The 16,231-nt window shown below is 41.0% G+C and overlaps 1 protein-coding gene across 1 annotated transcript; it reads left to right on the forward strand.

The window, feature by feature from the left end:
- Nucleotides 1-27: 27 nt before the first annotated feature.
- Nucleotides 28-14,607, forward strand: LOC141499590 (uncharacterized). Its single transcript, XM_074202253.1, has 4 exons — nucleotides 28-609; nucleotides 713-1,746; nucleotides 12,476-12,810; nucleotides 14,179-14,607. The coding sequence occupies exons 1-2, from the start codon at nucleotides 28-30 to the stop codon at nucleotides 1,694-1,696; spliced, it is 1,566 nt and encodes a 521-aa protein (XP_074058354.1). The 3' UTR covers nucleotides 1,697-1,746; nucleotides 12,476-12,810; nucleotides 14,179-14,607.
- Nucleotides 14,608-16,231: the final 1,624 nt, after the last annotated feature.

Raw genomic sequence — 16,231 nt, forward strand, 5'->3', positions numbered from 1 at the left:
CGGCGGCGGCGGCGGCGGCCGGGGCTCATGGCCGGCTCGGGCTCGGGGCGGCGCCGGCGGCTCGGGCTCGGCCGCTCGCTCGTGCTCGCGCTGCCTGCTCCGGGGGCCCGGCTCCGGCGCGAGGCCGCCCCGCTGCGCTCCGCGCCCGCCCGCGAGCCTGCCAGCCTCCTGCCAGCCGGGGGCGGCGCGGGGGGAGGAGCGCCAGCCTGCGGCCTGCGCGCGCTCACGTGCCCAAAACACGCTCACGTGACGCCGACGCCGGCCCCGCCCCCGCCGCCCGCCCCGCCTCCCCGCGCCGCCGTTGGGGGCGCCCGGCCCCGCCCCCACCCCGCAGCGCGGGGGCTCGCGCCCCTCCCCCTCCCCTCCCCCGCCGCCGGGGAGGGGGGGGGGCCGCCTCCCGGGCTCCCCGACGGCTCCGCCGCGGCCCCGGGGAGCAGGGCCCGGCCCTCCCGGCCCTCCCGGCCCTCCCGGCCCTCCCGGCCCTCGTCGCGGCTCCCCTGCCCCGCTGCCCGCTCTCTGCCGCTCCTCTCGGACTCGTGTCTGTCCCTGTCTCCGCCGGCTGAGGCTGTCCCTTCTCTCTGGTCCTGTGTCTCCAGCGCTCTCTCCTCTGTCTGTCTCTCTCTCTGTCTCTCTCTGTCTCTGTCTCTCTCTCTCTGTCTCTCTGTCTCTCTCTGTCTCTTCTTTCTCTGTCTCTCTCTCTCTGTGTCTCCAGCGCTCTCTCCTCTGTCTGTCTCTCTGTCTCTGTCTCTCTCTGTCTCTTCTTTCTCTGTCTCTCTCTGTCTCTCTGTCTCTGTCTCTCTCTCTGTCTCTTCTTTCTCTCTCTGTCTCTCTCTGTCTCTTCTTTCTCTGTCTCTCTCTCTCTGTCTCTTCTTTCTCTCTCTGTCTCTCTGTCTCTTCTTTCTCTCTGTCTCTCTCTGTCTCTGTCTCTCTCTCTGTCTCTTCTTTCTCTCTCTCTGTCTCTCACTGTCTCTCTGTCTCTCTCTCTCTCTGTCTCTCTGTGTCTCTTCTTTCTCTCTCTCTGTCTCTCTGTCTCTGTCTCTCTGTGTCTCTTCTTTCTCTCTCTGTCTCTTCTTTTTCTCTCTCTGTCTCTTCTTTCTCTCTCTCTGTCTCTGTCTCTCTCTGTCTCTTCTTTCTCTCTGTCTCTCTCTTTTTCTCTGTCTCTCTCTCTGTGTGTCTCTTCTTTCTCTCTCTCTCTCACTTTCTCTCTGTCTCTCTCTGGGTCTCTGTCTCTGCCTGTGTCTGTCTGTCTCTCTCTCTCTCTCTGTCTCTTCTTTCTCTCTCTGTCTGTCTCTCTCTCTGTCTGTCTCTCTCTGTCTCTTCTTTTTCTCTGTCTCTCTGTCTCTCTGTCTCTGTCTCTCTCTGTGTGTCTCTTCTTTCTCTCTCTCTCGCTTTCTCTGTCTTTCTGTCTCTCTCTGGGTCTCTGTTCTCTGTCTCTCTCTCTCTCTCTCTCTCTCTCTCTGTCTCTGTCTCTGTCTCTCTAGCCCTTTCTCCTCTGAGTCTCTCTCCTCTCCACTTTCCTCTCTCTAGCTCTGCATTGCTGTCTCTGTCTGTCTCTCACCCTCTTGCCGAAGTCACCCGAAGGACCCGCTCAGTTCAGCAAGCCCCAAAGGAGCCCCTACTCTGGTACTCAACATCCAAGGATGAACAAGAAAAGGGGTCCAGATTGGAGGGATTCCCGTTCTCGTGGGATCGCTAGAGAGCCTGGGGGGCCAGCACTGGACCTGGAGTTTCACTTTCCGGGGGATCGTGAGTCGATACTGAAATAAGGTGGTCTTTCAGGGAGTGGAGTTTGCATCCTGCTGGAAGGGTAACAACCCATTCCCAGATAATCAAATACAAAAAAAAATCAAAAGAAACACCATGCAATTTGGAGGATGGGTGGGGAGCCGCCTTTGGCTTTCAACCACCTCCTCAGAAACAACATAAACTAATCTGTATTTACTTTGTATCTCGCTCAGAGAGGCAGCCTAGTCTCTGGACTATTTTTGTGGGATTCAAGGCTTCACTTCACCCATTCTCCTTTAACCTCTCCCAGCCTCCAGGCAACTCTCTAAGACTAATCAGTCACAGACACTTAGTCCCAGATCTGCATAATAAAATCACAAGTCCGGACTGAAAATATCCTGTTTGGACTCATCTGGGTCTAGGTTGCTTTCAAACTGTAAGCTGTAAACTTAGGCCTGAAATTCTCTCCCTCCTTCTTTCTGCCTCCTGACTTCCCTATGTTCTATCAAACCATAGCTAAAATCTCAGCACGAAAACTATGCTAACACCCCTTAATCAATCAACAAATATTTATTAAGCACCTATCACGTGCTAAGAACCGAAGATAAGCCTAGGGCCTTTTCACTAGATTAGTTTCAATTTATCCTGTTAATTAGCTGATTCCTTCCAATTGATCCTGTCTAGAGCTCTTTTGTATGCTATCTCCCACGGTAGATTGTGAGTTGATTGGAGCTGGCCCTTCTTTTGACTTTTTTTGTATCCTTGGCTCTTAGCACAGTGCCTGAAGCTTAATAGACACGGCTAAGTATTCTTAGATCCACTGAAATGAAGTCATGATGCAGAGGACTGAGCTTGGAGTCTTTGTAGGGCTTGGACTCTGTCACTCCCTAGCTGTGAAACTAGGCAAATAAAACTACACCAGATGGGGAACAAGAAGTTAAGGATTTGAATCGCAGTTTTGCCACTTAAGTTTATAAAATCTAGTGCAAGCCTCTTCTCTGACCCTCAGTTTCCTCTTCTGTAAAATAAGGAGTTTGGATTAAAAGTCTCAAAGGACCACTCCTAATTTCAAATCTATGATTCAATAATCCTCTCCTCTCTGTCCCTCAGTTGCTTTCTTTTAATTATTCCAACATAAAGAAATTGGACTAGATGACCTTCTAGATCCCTTATAGTTCTCAGGCTATGAGCTTTAAATTTAAGTGTCATTCCCCTCTCTCTTTTCCCGCCAGCATCCCCATTCTTCTTTGATTCCTCTCCAGCACATACTGACATCTGTGGGAGCCTCATTCTGCTCTGAAGCTAGGGAACTTCTTTCTACAGTCGGGTTCTAGAAAAGCTGACAATCATCTGATGGAAAATTATCCCATTTCTTTCTGTTAGCTGGTTTAAAGAAGGGCTATGTGATATAAGGAAGGAGTTCTGAATTTAGGACCAGAAGACCCAAGTCAGTTATTTATAATTTGTATCAGAGAGTCATTTTCCTCAGATGTAATAAGGGACAGTGGGGGTTCAGTGGATAGAGCACTGGCCTTGAACCAGGAGGACAGGAGTTACAGGAGTTTGAATCTGGCCTCAGAAACATAGCTGACCTCAGATAGCTATGTAACCTTGGGCAGGTCACTTAACCCTGATTTCCTAGTATCCAAGGCCATCTCCAGTCAACTTGATTCATATCTGGCCACTAGACCCAGATGACTCTGGAGGAGAAAGTGAGGCAGGTGTCATAGCACAGCCACCCCTCATTCAAATTCATATGCTTGTCATGTCTTCAAGACTGAAGGACAAACATGAATAAGGGACATTTATAGCAACAGTTTTTTAAGGTTATAAATCTTCACATGTTTTATTTGTTATTTGTGATTCTCCGCATTTTACAGGTGAGAAAACTGAGGTTGAAAGAGGTTAAGTGATTTGCCCAGAGTCACATTTATGTTATTGATTCATATCTTACTCTTCATTTATAAATGTACCACTGTCCATGATGCATTTTTATTTTTGTTTTGGGGGTTTTTTCTTTTCATTGGTAAAGACCCTAGAATGTTTTGCCATTTCTTCTCCACTGGATAAAGGCAAACAGAGGTGAAGTGACTTGCCAGGTTCACAGAGATGAATAAAGTAAAATTCTAAGACTAGATTTGAACTCAAATCTTTCCTGCACCAGGCCTAGCACTTTGTCCACTGAAACCACCTAACTACCTTGCAGGATCACATGGCTAGAAATGATCAGAGGCAGGATTTGAACTTTTATCTTCCTGAATCCAATTCTTTGCCATTTAAACTTTAAAGTTTACAAAGTACTTGACGTATTTTATCTTATTTGACCCTCAGGATAACCCTATGAAGTAATACACAAGCTATTCTTTCCATTTTACAAAATAAGAAACTAAGGAAGTATCAGATTAAATGGCAGATCTATGACCATATAATGAGTTGGCAAAGGTAGAGACTAAATGAATTCTAAAGTCCATTCAACAGTAAACCTGTAATTCAATTGGATTCAGTAGGGAATTATTGAATATCTACTATGTGCTAGACTGTCTAATCATTTTAATACTATGGAAATATCTGGAACCCCACTGACGACCAAGGCAGCTATAAATTGATCCTATAAAGGATGATGCAAGCTTTATAGCTGGAAGAGATGTGGTGGTCCTTAGGTACAACCTATCTAATAAAAGGAAAAAACTGCCTCGTCCACAGATATTCAAGAAAGACAAGGGACATAATAACAATTGCAATACAACAACTTAAATGTATAAAACATTTTAGGGTTTATAAATCATCTTCCCTACAGCCATCCTGATTAATAAGTTAGCTTTATTATTATTATTATTATTAACATTTTAGAATGGGGAAACTAAGGCAAAGGGAAGAGATAAGACCTGACCAAGGTCATATAGATGTTGGGGCTAGGATTCAGGTCCTATCTTCTGATTCAGCCCAGTGATCTTGCTGCAATAATGCAGAAAATCATTGGCTTTAGAATGGGAAGGAACCGTAGAGGTGATCTGATCCAATCCCCTCTTTTACAGACAAGAGGTCTCAAATGTAGCAAATACCTAAAGTCATAGGCAGTAAGTAGTAGAAACAGGTCCTTGATCCAATTGATCCAATCCTTTTTATTTTATATTTCCTCACCTCTGTGTCTGAAATGAGCTCTCTTCTCACCTCTGCCAGTGGAAATTCCTAGATTCCTTCAGGACTTGGATCCTATGGGGACCCTTTCCCCTTTCCTTTAACTAACTTTGTTTTTATTAGTTTGACAAGGCTCTGGGGTTAAGTGGCTTACTCAAGGCCATACAGCTAGGTAATTATTAAGTGTTTGAGGTCAGATTTGAACTCAGGTACTCTTGACTCCAGGGCTGGTGTTCTATCTACTGTGCCACCTAACTCCCCCCCCCATTTCCTTTAATTAGCAATGTTCAACCTCCTTTTTCTGCTTTCCCTTCTTCTTCCTCCCCTTCTTTTCTAGTTACAGTACACACACATACACACACACACACACACACACATACATATACACACACATGTATTTCCTGTACTTGGAAGAATGTAAACTACTTGAAAGCAGGAACTGTCTCTCTCATTCTGTTTTTGGATAGCTAGCACCTAGCATATGACCCACATGAGTCCAGAGGAGAAAGTGAAGTTGGCAACTTAAAACAACACTCCCCCTCCCCCACTCAAATCCAATTCACTTGATTGTCATGGAATCACCTCCCTGAACAAAGGTCAACCATCATCAATATTAAGATTCAGAGTTCTAAAGAGGGAAGGCACATACAGACTATATACTCCAGTCCCTTCATTTTACAATCTGCCATCCAATACACATTTATTGAACCCCTCCTATGCTCTATTCACTATGATGAGGTCTAGGGATTCAAAGAAAGGCAATAGTCCCTGTTGCCAAGGAGGCTGAAGTTATTAATGAAGACAACATCTAAACAACCACTTGCAGAGAGACAATACATGGAATAAATTGAAAATTAACAATAGAGGGAAGGGACTAGCATTAAGAGGGTTCTAAGAAAGTAGGATTTTGGCAGGGATGTGAAGGAAGCCAAGGAAGAAAGGTGGGGATGAGAAAAGAGCATTCCAGGCAGGAAGGACAGCTAGTAAAATTGCCTGAAATGGAGGGAAAGATGGTTTTGTTCAAGGACAGTAAGAAAACCATTGTCACTGGATGTCAGAGTTCATGGTGAGGGAAGAGAAAGGCATGAAGAGTGGGGTAAAAAATGAAAGAAGACTAGAAAGGAAGGACTTTAAATGCCAAACAAATGATTTTACATTTGATCCTGGAGGTAATAGGGTATCACTGGAATTTATTGAATTGAGGGGTGATATGACTGAACTTTCCCTTTGAGAAAACCACTTTGTCAGATGAGTGAAAGATAGAATAAAGGAAGGTAGAATTTGTGAAAGCAAGACCAACTAGCAGGTCATTGTGATAGTGGTGAGGTATGAGTTATAAGAGCCTGAACCAGATTAGGGGTAGTCTCAGGGGAGAGAAGAAAGTGTAAATAAGAGATGGTAGGAAGGTAAAATCAGCAGTTCCTTGCAACAGATTGGATGGATGAAATGAGAGATAAGAGAAGTTAAGAATGACCTGTAGATTCTGAGTCTGGGGGACTGGGAAGATGGTGATACTCTGAACAATAACAGGGAAATTCAGACTAGGGGAGAGCTTGGAGGAAGATGAGCTCCATTTTGAACATATAAACTTTAAGATGTCTATATATAAACTTTAAGGTAGACATCCAGATTAAGATATATAATAAGCAGTGGAAATTGCAAGACTGAAAGTCAGCAGAGAGATTAGAGGTGGTTAGATTTGAGAATCATCAGCATAGAGATGATAATTAGATCCATGGGAGCTGATGAAATCAAGTAAATATAAATGAAATAGCATGGAAGGAGAAGTCATAACCTTGGGGACACCTATAATTAGTAAGCCTGATCTAGATGAAAAGTCAGCGAAAGAGAATGAGGAGTAGTCAGAGAGGTAGGAGGAGAATCAGGCCTGAAGACCTAGACAGTAGAGTATCTAGAGAAAAGGGTCATATCATGTTAAAGGCTGTAGAGGAGTCAAGAGTGAGGACTAAGGGAAGGGCACTGGATTTGACATTGGATTTGATCATTAGTATCTTGGGAGACAGCACTTTCATTGGAATGATGAGGTTCAGAAGCCAGATTTCAGAGTTAAGAAGGGAGTGAGGGGCAAGGAAGGGGAGGAACCCATTTTAGATAACCTTCTAAAGAACTTTAGACAAAGGAGAAAAGATATGGGATGGTAGTTGGAATGAATGAATCAAGTGTTTTTTTTGAGGTTGGAAGAGTTAAAGGCATATTTATAGGCAGTAAGAAAATTGTAGACAGGGAGGGACAAAGTAAGTGAGCAAGTGAGGGTGATGAGGATAGCGGTCTATTGGAGAAGATGGCATGGAATGACTTTGGTAAGTAGAAGAGCCACCTCTCGAGTCAGAAGTAAAAGAAGCAATGATGGCAGAGAACCTCTATCTAGAACCTTATATCTAGGAGATATGAGATACGGGGGGGGGGGGGGGGGGGGAGAAAAGAGGAAGGTCTCTGTGAATGGCCTCAATGTTTCAGCAAAATATGAGGTAAGATTCTTAGCTGAGAGGGTGGGGGAGGAAGAGTCTTAGGGAGGTTTGAGGAGAGATGAAAAGTTTTGGTTTTCCAATTCAAAGCCACTGTGGTGAATAGGATAATGAGTCAATTAGAGAGTTATAAAAGGATTGCCTTGTAACAATGAGGGCCCAGTTGAGATTATATTGCACAAATTTGTGGTGAATCCAGTCAGCATAATCTTCATAATTTTCTCCAGCTATGTTTAGTAGCATATAGGAGTAGGAGCAAAGACAACAGACGGTGGGAATGATCCAGAACTGAGGTTTGTCAAGGCAACATCTTTCAGAGCGTAAGGGAGCAACACTTGAGAGAAGAGGATAGTGTAGAGTTAATTCAGTTCACCAAATATTAAGATGGAGATGAAGGGAGAAGGTAGTGAATAAAGGGATTATGGGAATGAAAATTTGTTCTACTTGGAATAAAAGAGACTGAAACTAATCTCTGAGCCAATGGCACTTTATTAAAGGTTCCATTGTCTCCTCCAATGAAGTGGATCTCAGATCTTCAAGATAGGTTTTCATACCCAAAATATTCAAAAGAGACATGGAAAAATACAGAATTTCATTGATTAATAGTACTTGCTCTTGGAGGAAGCATGGGGCATCTCTACTGAATAAAAGGTCATAAAACAGTCAACTACTTGTGTTGGACAAGAGAGAATAGTCTGAAGTACAAGAATAAGTTTGGGGACTTTCCAAAGCATCAAGGCATCCCAGGAACGTTGGGTTTGGCCATAGAATTTGAGTTAAATCGAATGGAGCTCTATCTTTGTCAGCATTTTCGTGGTTGCACAAGTGAATCTCATAACTTGGAAAACAAGTAGTGAATATTTTTTGAGTCCCACAATAAGAGCCTATCTATCCCTATATAATTTATGGAGAACATTAAACTAGTTAAAACTGATTGGAATAAAATAGGCGTCCAAATGAATTATTTTTCACAGGGTGAAAGCGTGGGAAAGAATTTAGGGGGTGAAGGGATAGAAAGTTGACACAAGGATGATGAACAGGCAAGACAGAGTGGGAGCTGGAATGACAAAAGATTGTGATGAGATAAAGGAATTAAAAACTTCACAAATATGGCAATGGTACCTTTGTGGTTGACGGCAAGATCAAAGGTGTGACAATCTGTGACAAAGGTGTGCAACTGAGGTGGGGTGGAGCTCTTGGGAAATAACAAATTGGGGAACTGTAAAGTTAAGGTGATTGATGGAGCATCAACGTATATGTTAAAGTCTCCTAGTGTGAGGTCAGGAAATGGGCAGGAAAGAAAGATTGAGTTAGGCACTGATCTCACTGAGGAAAGTAGGGGAGTGGTCCTAGAGGCTTGGAGACAACTTCCAGGCTTTTGATCTTCCTGAAGATATGGACTGAGTGAACTTCAAAGGAAAGTTCACTGAGTGATACACCTGGGGTAGAAAAGGGAAGCAAGGAGGATTCTATCTTCCCTACTTAGAGATCTGAGGGCACTGAGGAAAAGGACAGACAGGGCTGGAAAGGGTAAGTCAGGGAGATTGTCACTAGGAGAGAATTGCCTCTCAGTGAGAGCAAGAAGGAAGGAAAAGGAAAGGAAGAGATTTAAGTTGAAAGAGTTGGTTGCATAGCATTCTATGGAATGCATGGGAAGTGGGGTGCTATAGTTTTAGAGTGGGGTATTGAAGAAAGGAGATTGGGCAGTGGAGGATGGAGATTTCTACTGAGTTTGAATAATGATAGCTGGGGTTTGGAATCACTGAGATGCAAAGGATGTGACTGAGTGGAGGTTTGTTAATCATTGATAAAAGCAGACAGATAGGAGTTGAGTCCTAGGGTAGAGTCCTCTCTGAGGGGTAGCAGCTTTGGTTTAGGGCTGTTGTGCTGAGAGTTGATGGAATGCCATTTCCTAGCCCTGAAGGCAGACTCCATGGGGAGAAGTGTGGAATGGTGCCTCTCTGTCCCCTGCATATTGGATGGGTCCTCTTTGGACCAGATACACCATAAAAAGAGCTAGGTTACACACTCTGTTTTAAGGTATGTAAAGAGCTTCACAAATGTTTTCTTTTGACTCACAATGTTGGTGAGAGGTAATTGAGGCTAAAATATTTAGTCATTTATCTGTCAAAGTTCACCCACTTAAGTACCTGAGATGACATTTGAACTCAGGTCTTTTGGTATCTAACCAGAACTCTTAGCTGATTACCTTTTCTTGCTAGAGAAGGAAGCTGAAAGGCTAAACAACATTCCTGAAGTCCCAAAGATAAGGTTTCTTGGATTGGGTTAAATTTAATTGCATTAATGGTTATACATTATATATAGCCTATATTAGATTGCTTTCTCTCAAGGGGAGAGGAAGGGAAGAGAAGGAGGGAGAAAAAAAATGTAAAACTCAAAACCATGCAAGAAAATGATTGTTGAAAATTACCAATGGCTTTAGTGGAAAAAAAATTAAACAAATATTTAATTAAAAAAAGAATCTAAAATAAATTTAAAAAAAGGAATAGCAAGTTGTACATACATTGCGGTTCATTTGCAATCTTTTTTCTCTATTCTATTATGTTACTGAAATGTGTGCTTTATTTTTAAAATTATGAATAAAGTAAATATTAAAAGAGAAAAAATTAATTGCTTTAATTTAATGTCCAGCCTCAGATCTTGACACTTACTGTGTGTGATCTTGGGCAAGTCACTTAACCTTGATTGCTCCACATCCAAGGCCATCTCCAGGCTTCCTGATCCAGATGGCCCTGGAGGAGAAAGTGAGGTCCGTGACTTAGCACAGCACCCCCTCACTCAAATCCAATTCACATATTTGTCATGGCATCAGGCAAGGGGGTAGCTAGGTAGTGCAGTGGATAGATCACCAGCCCTGGAGTCAGGAGTACCTGAGTTAAAATGTGACCTCAAACCCTTAATAATTAGCTAGCTGTGTGACCTTGGGCAAGCCAATTAACTACCATTGCCTTGCAAAAAAAAAAAAAAGCAAAAACAAAAGAATGAAAGGCAAACATCCTTTTATCTAATTACTTAGAGTAGAGAAGAAACTGAGGCCCAGGAGGCAAAAAATCACTTCCCTGAGGTTGCACAGAAGAGCCAAAATTAGAGATTAGAACTTTGGTCTCTGAATCAAAGTTCTCTAGCTCCAACTCTACCTACAATTCTTTCAAACGATATTATAGTTGTTGTTAAGTCACTTTTTCAGTTGTGTTCAACTCTTCAGGACTTCCTTCTTCAGCTCACTTATTGATGAGGAAACCGAGGCCAACTAGTGAAGTGACTTGCTTAAGGTTATATAGATTGTAAATGTCTGAGGTTAGATTTGAACTCACGTTAGGTATTCTATCCACCTTGCTAACTAGCTGCTCTGTGTGGACATGTCAGTGTATTTATATACATACCAACTATGCCATTTACTGTTTCTTCTTGGACAGGTCCCTCCTTCTCTCTAGGCTTTCTTTCCTCAGTAAGAAGAAACCATTACATCACAGAGACTATGAGCCTTCTGAGTTTTTAATCTATGATCCACTTATCCATAAAAATAGGAATAATACAACCCTAGGGGACTGTTGGACTTTAAAATAAAACATATTCACTTTGTAAACCTGGATGGCTTTAAAAATGAGTTTTAGGTTACTTTTTTAAAATCTAGGACTGTAATTTCATAAATGTGTGGAAATTTACCAGTGTGATAATCCCTTTCATCAATGCAGATCTGCAATTTGACTGTAATTTAAGAGTCTTAGAGAGGTCCCTGGAGCCACTAGCAGTTAAATAACTTACCTGCCTACTGAGGGCCACCCAGATGGGAAGGAGGTGCCAGAAGCAGAATTTGAATGGGATCTTCCTAATTTCTAGGCTAGTTCTCTCTCTACTATAAACTTGTTGCCCCCATGTGATCAGAACCTAAGTAAGGGTTTAATAAATGCTTGTGGATTCACTGAATTCCAGGGATAAATACTACAGTTTACTACTAGCCATACATAATTAAAATTAGACAACAATTATTCCCCTTCTCCTCCAAACTGCAAAATATTGCATTGGGGATAATATTATATGGGAACCTGATCTATGAACTAGATGGGGCCAAAAAGGAGATGAAAAGATTACATATTGACATCTTGGGTGGTAGTGAAATTAAATGGATGGGAGTGGGTGAGTTTAAATCAGGTGATTGCTGCATATACTCCTCTGACCAAGAATCCCTTAGTAGAAATGGGGTAACCCTTAAAGTCAATAAAAGGGTGAGAGAAGTTATATTGGGGTATAATCTCAAAAAATGACAGAATGATATCTGTTTGAATCCAAGGCAAACCATTCAAAAGCACAGTGTCCTGAGTCTATGGTCCAACAACTGATGCTGGAGAGGCCAAGGTTGATTTGCTCTACAAAGGCCTACAATATCTTTTTGAAATAACACAAAAAACTTGCTCATCTCAGCAGTGTAATAATCAAAGACAATTCTAAAGGACTTGTGATGAAAAATGCCATCCACACTCAGAGAAGGAATTATGGAGTCTGAATGCAGAACAAAGCTTAATATTTTCAATTTTTAAAATTTGCTTTATATTTTATTTTTTCCCTCTCATGTTTTTTTTCCCTTTTGCTCTGATTCTTCTTGAGCAATCATGCTTAATATGTAAATATGTTTAACATAGTTTTATATATATAAAACTATATTATATATAACTATATTATATACTATATAACTACATATATATAACTATATTATATATTAATATAAATATATATATAAATATATAAAACTATATTAGATTTCTCTCTGTTGGGGAAAGGGGGGAGAGAGAAGGGAGGGAGAAAAATGAACTCAAAAACCTTGCCAAAAAATGATTGTTGAAAACTATCTTTGCATGTTCTTGGAAAAATAAATAATTTTTTAAAATAAAGAAAAAAAGATCACATTCATCATAGGAGATTGGAATGCTAAAGTAGGAACATCTGCTAGCCATACATGATTAAAATTAGACAACAAATAACTTGAATAACAGGCAAGTTTGATCTTAGAGTACAAAATGAAGCAGGGCCAAGACCAATAGAAGTCTGTCAAGATAACTCACAGGTGATGACATTCTTTTTCAATAATCTTTTCTTTTTTTTTTTAGGATTTTTCTAGGCAAATGGGGTTAAGTGGCTTGCCCAAGGCCACACAGCTAGGTCATTATTAAGTGTCTGAGGCCAGATTTGAACCCAGGTACTCCTGACTCCAAGGCCAATGCTCTATCCACTGTGCCACCTAGCTGCCCCTTTCACTAATCCTTAAAGGTGACTCTGTACCTGGACAGCACCAGCTGGTCCTCTACACCTGGACATCACTAGATGGTCCTCTTCACCTGGACATTACCAGACGGTCCGTGCACCTGAACAGCACCAGATGGTCAATATAGAAATCAGAATGGTTACGTACTTTGCAGCCAAAAGTGGAGGAGCTCTATATACAGTGAGTTAAAACAAGACCTGGCACTGATTGTAGCTCAGATAATGAGATTTTTATTGAAAAATTCAGACTTAAATTGAAGAAAGTAGGGGAAATTGTTGGATCATATAGATATGGCCTAAATAACATTTCTTATGAATATCAAGTGAAGGTAATAAATAGATTTAAGGGATTAGATCTGGTAGACAGAATGCTAGAACAACCATGAATAGAGGTTCCTAATATTATACAAAGGACATTCCAAAGAAAAGAAGGGCAAGAAAGCAAAATACTTGTCTGATGAGGCTTTTCAAATAGCTAAGGAAGAAAGAAGCTAGAAAGATAAAGGAGAAAGGGATAGAAATACTCAGCAGAATGAAGAATTTCAGTGAGTGACAAGGAGAGATTTTTTTTTTTAACAAGAACAATGCAGGGGCAGATAGGTGGTGAAATGGCTAAACCTCTGACACTTAGTAATTACTTAGCTATGTGACTTTGGGCAAGTCATTTAACCCCATTGCCTTGCCAAAAAAAAAAAAAAGCAATGCAAAGAAATAGAAGAGAACAATAGAATAGGAAAGACAAAAGATCTCTTCAAGAAAATTGGATCTATCAAGGGAAGGTTTCATGCAAAAATAGACAATAAAAGACTAAACATGATAAAAAAAATAATGATAGGGTCTTCATGGAAGCAGAAGAGATTAAGAGGTGGCAAAAATACACCAAAGAACTCTTTAAGAAAGATACTATCACCTCTATGTAGTTTACTCATGTGGAAGCAGACAAACTGGACAATGAAGTCAAGTGGGATTTTGGAAAGATTGTGAACAGTAAGGCCAGTGAAGGTGATAGAATTCTAGTTGAGCTATTTAAAAATTCTAAAAGATGATGTTGTTAAAGCATTTCAATAACTCAACAAATCTGGAAAACACAGCAGTAGCCTCTGGATTGTAAACATCCCCAAAAAGGGCAATACCAAGGAATGTTGAAATTATTGACAATTATACTCATTTAGCACACCAGCAAGTTTATGCTTGGGATTTTGCAAGCTAGGTTTCAGCACTGTATGAACTGAGAATCACCAAAAGAGTAAGATGATCTTCCAAGAGATAGAAGAACTAGAGTCCAAATTGCTAACATTTTCTGGATTATGGAGAAAGCAAAGGAGTTGGAGGAAAAAAACATTTACGTCTGCTTCACTGACTATAGTAAAACCTCTGTGTGGATCAGATCAAAATGTGGCAAGTCCTCAAAGTGATGGGAGTGCCCTATCACCTTATCTGTTGAGCAACTTGTATTCAGGCAAAGAAACAACTGAAATGAACACAATGTAAAAATGGAGGTGGAGTATGATAAGGCTATGTATCATCACCTTATTTGTCTAACTTATAGGTGAAATGTCAGGCTGGTTGAATCAGAAGCTGGAATGAAGGTTGCCAAGAAAAATATCAACAACCTCAGATATGCAGATGAACATGTCTTTTGTTTTCGAAGAAGACCATGACATCAGGGAAGTGATGCCATGTCAAGCACAGGAATTGGATTGGAGTGAAGCGGGGCTATGCTAAGTCACTGGTCTCACTTTCTCCTCTGGAGTTATCTAGATCCAGTGGCCAAATATGGATCAGGTCAGCTGAAGATGCCCCTGGATGTCAGGTAATCAAGGTGAAGTGACTTACCTAAGGTGACACAGGTAGTAATCATCAATTGTCTGAGGTCCTCCTGTCCTCCTGACTCCCAGACAAGTAGTCTATCCATTTAGCTGCTCTTTATGCAGATGATACAACTCTGATAGCAGAAATGAATAGGAATTAAGAAGCTTCTTCATGAGGGTGAAAGAGGAGAGTGTAAAATTTGGCTTAAAGGTTAACCAAAAAAAAAAAAAAAATGAAGATCTTGATATCACTTCCCGGCAAATAGAGGGAGAAGAAATGAAGCAGTGTCAAATTTATAGTCTCGGTCTCAGAGATCACTGCAGATGGCAACTGCAGTCATGAAATTAAAAGATGCTTGCTCCTTGGAAGGAAAGTTATGGCAAAGCAGGGCAGCATTCTAAAAAGCAAGAGACTTTGCCAATAAAGGTCCATTATAGTTAAAACTATGGATTTTCCAGTAGCAATGCATAGCTGTGAGAGTTGGATTGTAAGGAAACTTGAGGGCTACATGATGCTTTTGAACTGTGGGGTTAGAAAAGATTTTTGAGAATCCCTTGGACAGCAAGGAGATCAAGTAAGTCCACACTTAAAGAAATTAATTTGGCTATTCCTTGAAATGTCAAACACTGAAGCCAAAGCTTAAATATTTTGGCTATATAATAAGATGATGGGACTCATTGAAAAATCCCTGATATTAGAAAACATTAAAGGGAAAAAGAGAAAGAAATGTCAGAGGATGAGATGGATAGATACTATTATGAAAGCAATAAACTTGAGCTTGGACAGACATTGGAAGATAGTGGAGGATAGAAGAATCTTGCTGTGGTCCACAGGGTCATGAAGAGTTGAACACAGCTGAGTGAATGAACGATAATACTGCTCTGCACACTTCATGAGATTAGAATCCTGGCTCTGCTTCTTAAACTTTGTGATCTTGGACAAGTCACTCCTTAAACTCCTTAAACATCACTTTCTTCACCTGGAGAATGAGGTTGGATGAGTAGATCTCTCCAATCCCTTACAGTTCTGTATTCCGTGATCCATTACTTTTGCCAAAGATGAGTAAGATTAATATAATTTAATAATCCATTTAGAGGTTCTGCAGTTGGAGGCAAGGCATTGGATTTAGGCTGAATAGGGAAGAGCAAAAAAAAAAAATCTTCCTCTCCAGTTATCTTTCATTTACTTTGCCCCAATTCTTTGCATTTTCAATGGTTGTCCTCAATGCCTAGAATTCTCTCCTTTCTCATCATTGCTTCTTGGTTATCCTGAATCCTACAAATCTAAGTAAGAAGCTTTTCTTGGTTCCCCTTTATGCTAATACCTTTCTACTAAGATTATCTACAATTTACCCTGTATATATCTTGCAAACAGCAATTATATATATATATCTAACTGGGAAGGGGGAAGGGTAAAGATTTTCATTCTAGATAAATGTAAAGTTTAATACTTAGGTTCAAGAAATCAGCTTCATGACAAGAGAGAGATATGACTAGACAATAGCTCTATATGAAAAAGATCTGGGGGTTTGAGTGGACAGAAAATTCAATTTGGAACAATATAACATGACAGTCAGTAATTTATTGTTATCTGAGGATGGGTCTCTCTTTTAAAGACTTTCTTAACATTTAGTATTAAGGAGGTGATAGTCCCCTAGTACTCTGTCCTGGTCAGACGGAAATACTGTGTTTACATTTAGACAATTGAGTCTTTGCAAGAATGTTGGCAAACTGGAGAGTGCCAGAAATGGGAAGGAAACTAAGATAGAGAGGGTCTTGGAGTTTACATTC

This window comes from Macrotis lagotis, chromosome X (genome assembly GCF_037893015.1).
Source record: "Macrotis lagotis isolate mMagLag1 chromosome X, bilby.v1.9.chrom.fasta, whole genome shotgun sequence".
Taxonomy (NCBI): domain Eukaryota; kingdom Metazoa; phylum Chordata; class Mammalia; order Peramelemorphia; family Peramelidae; genus Macrotis; species Macrotis lagotis.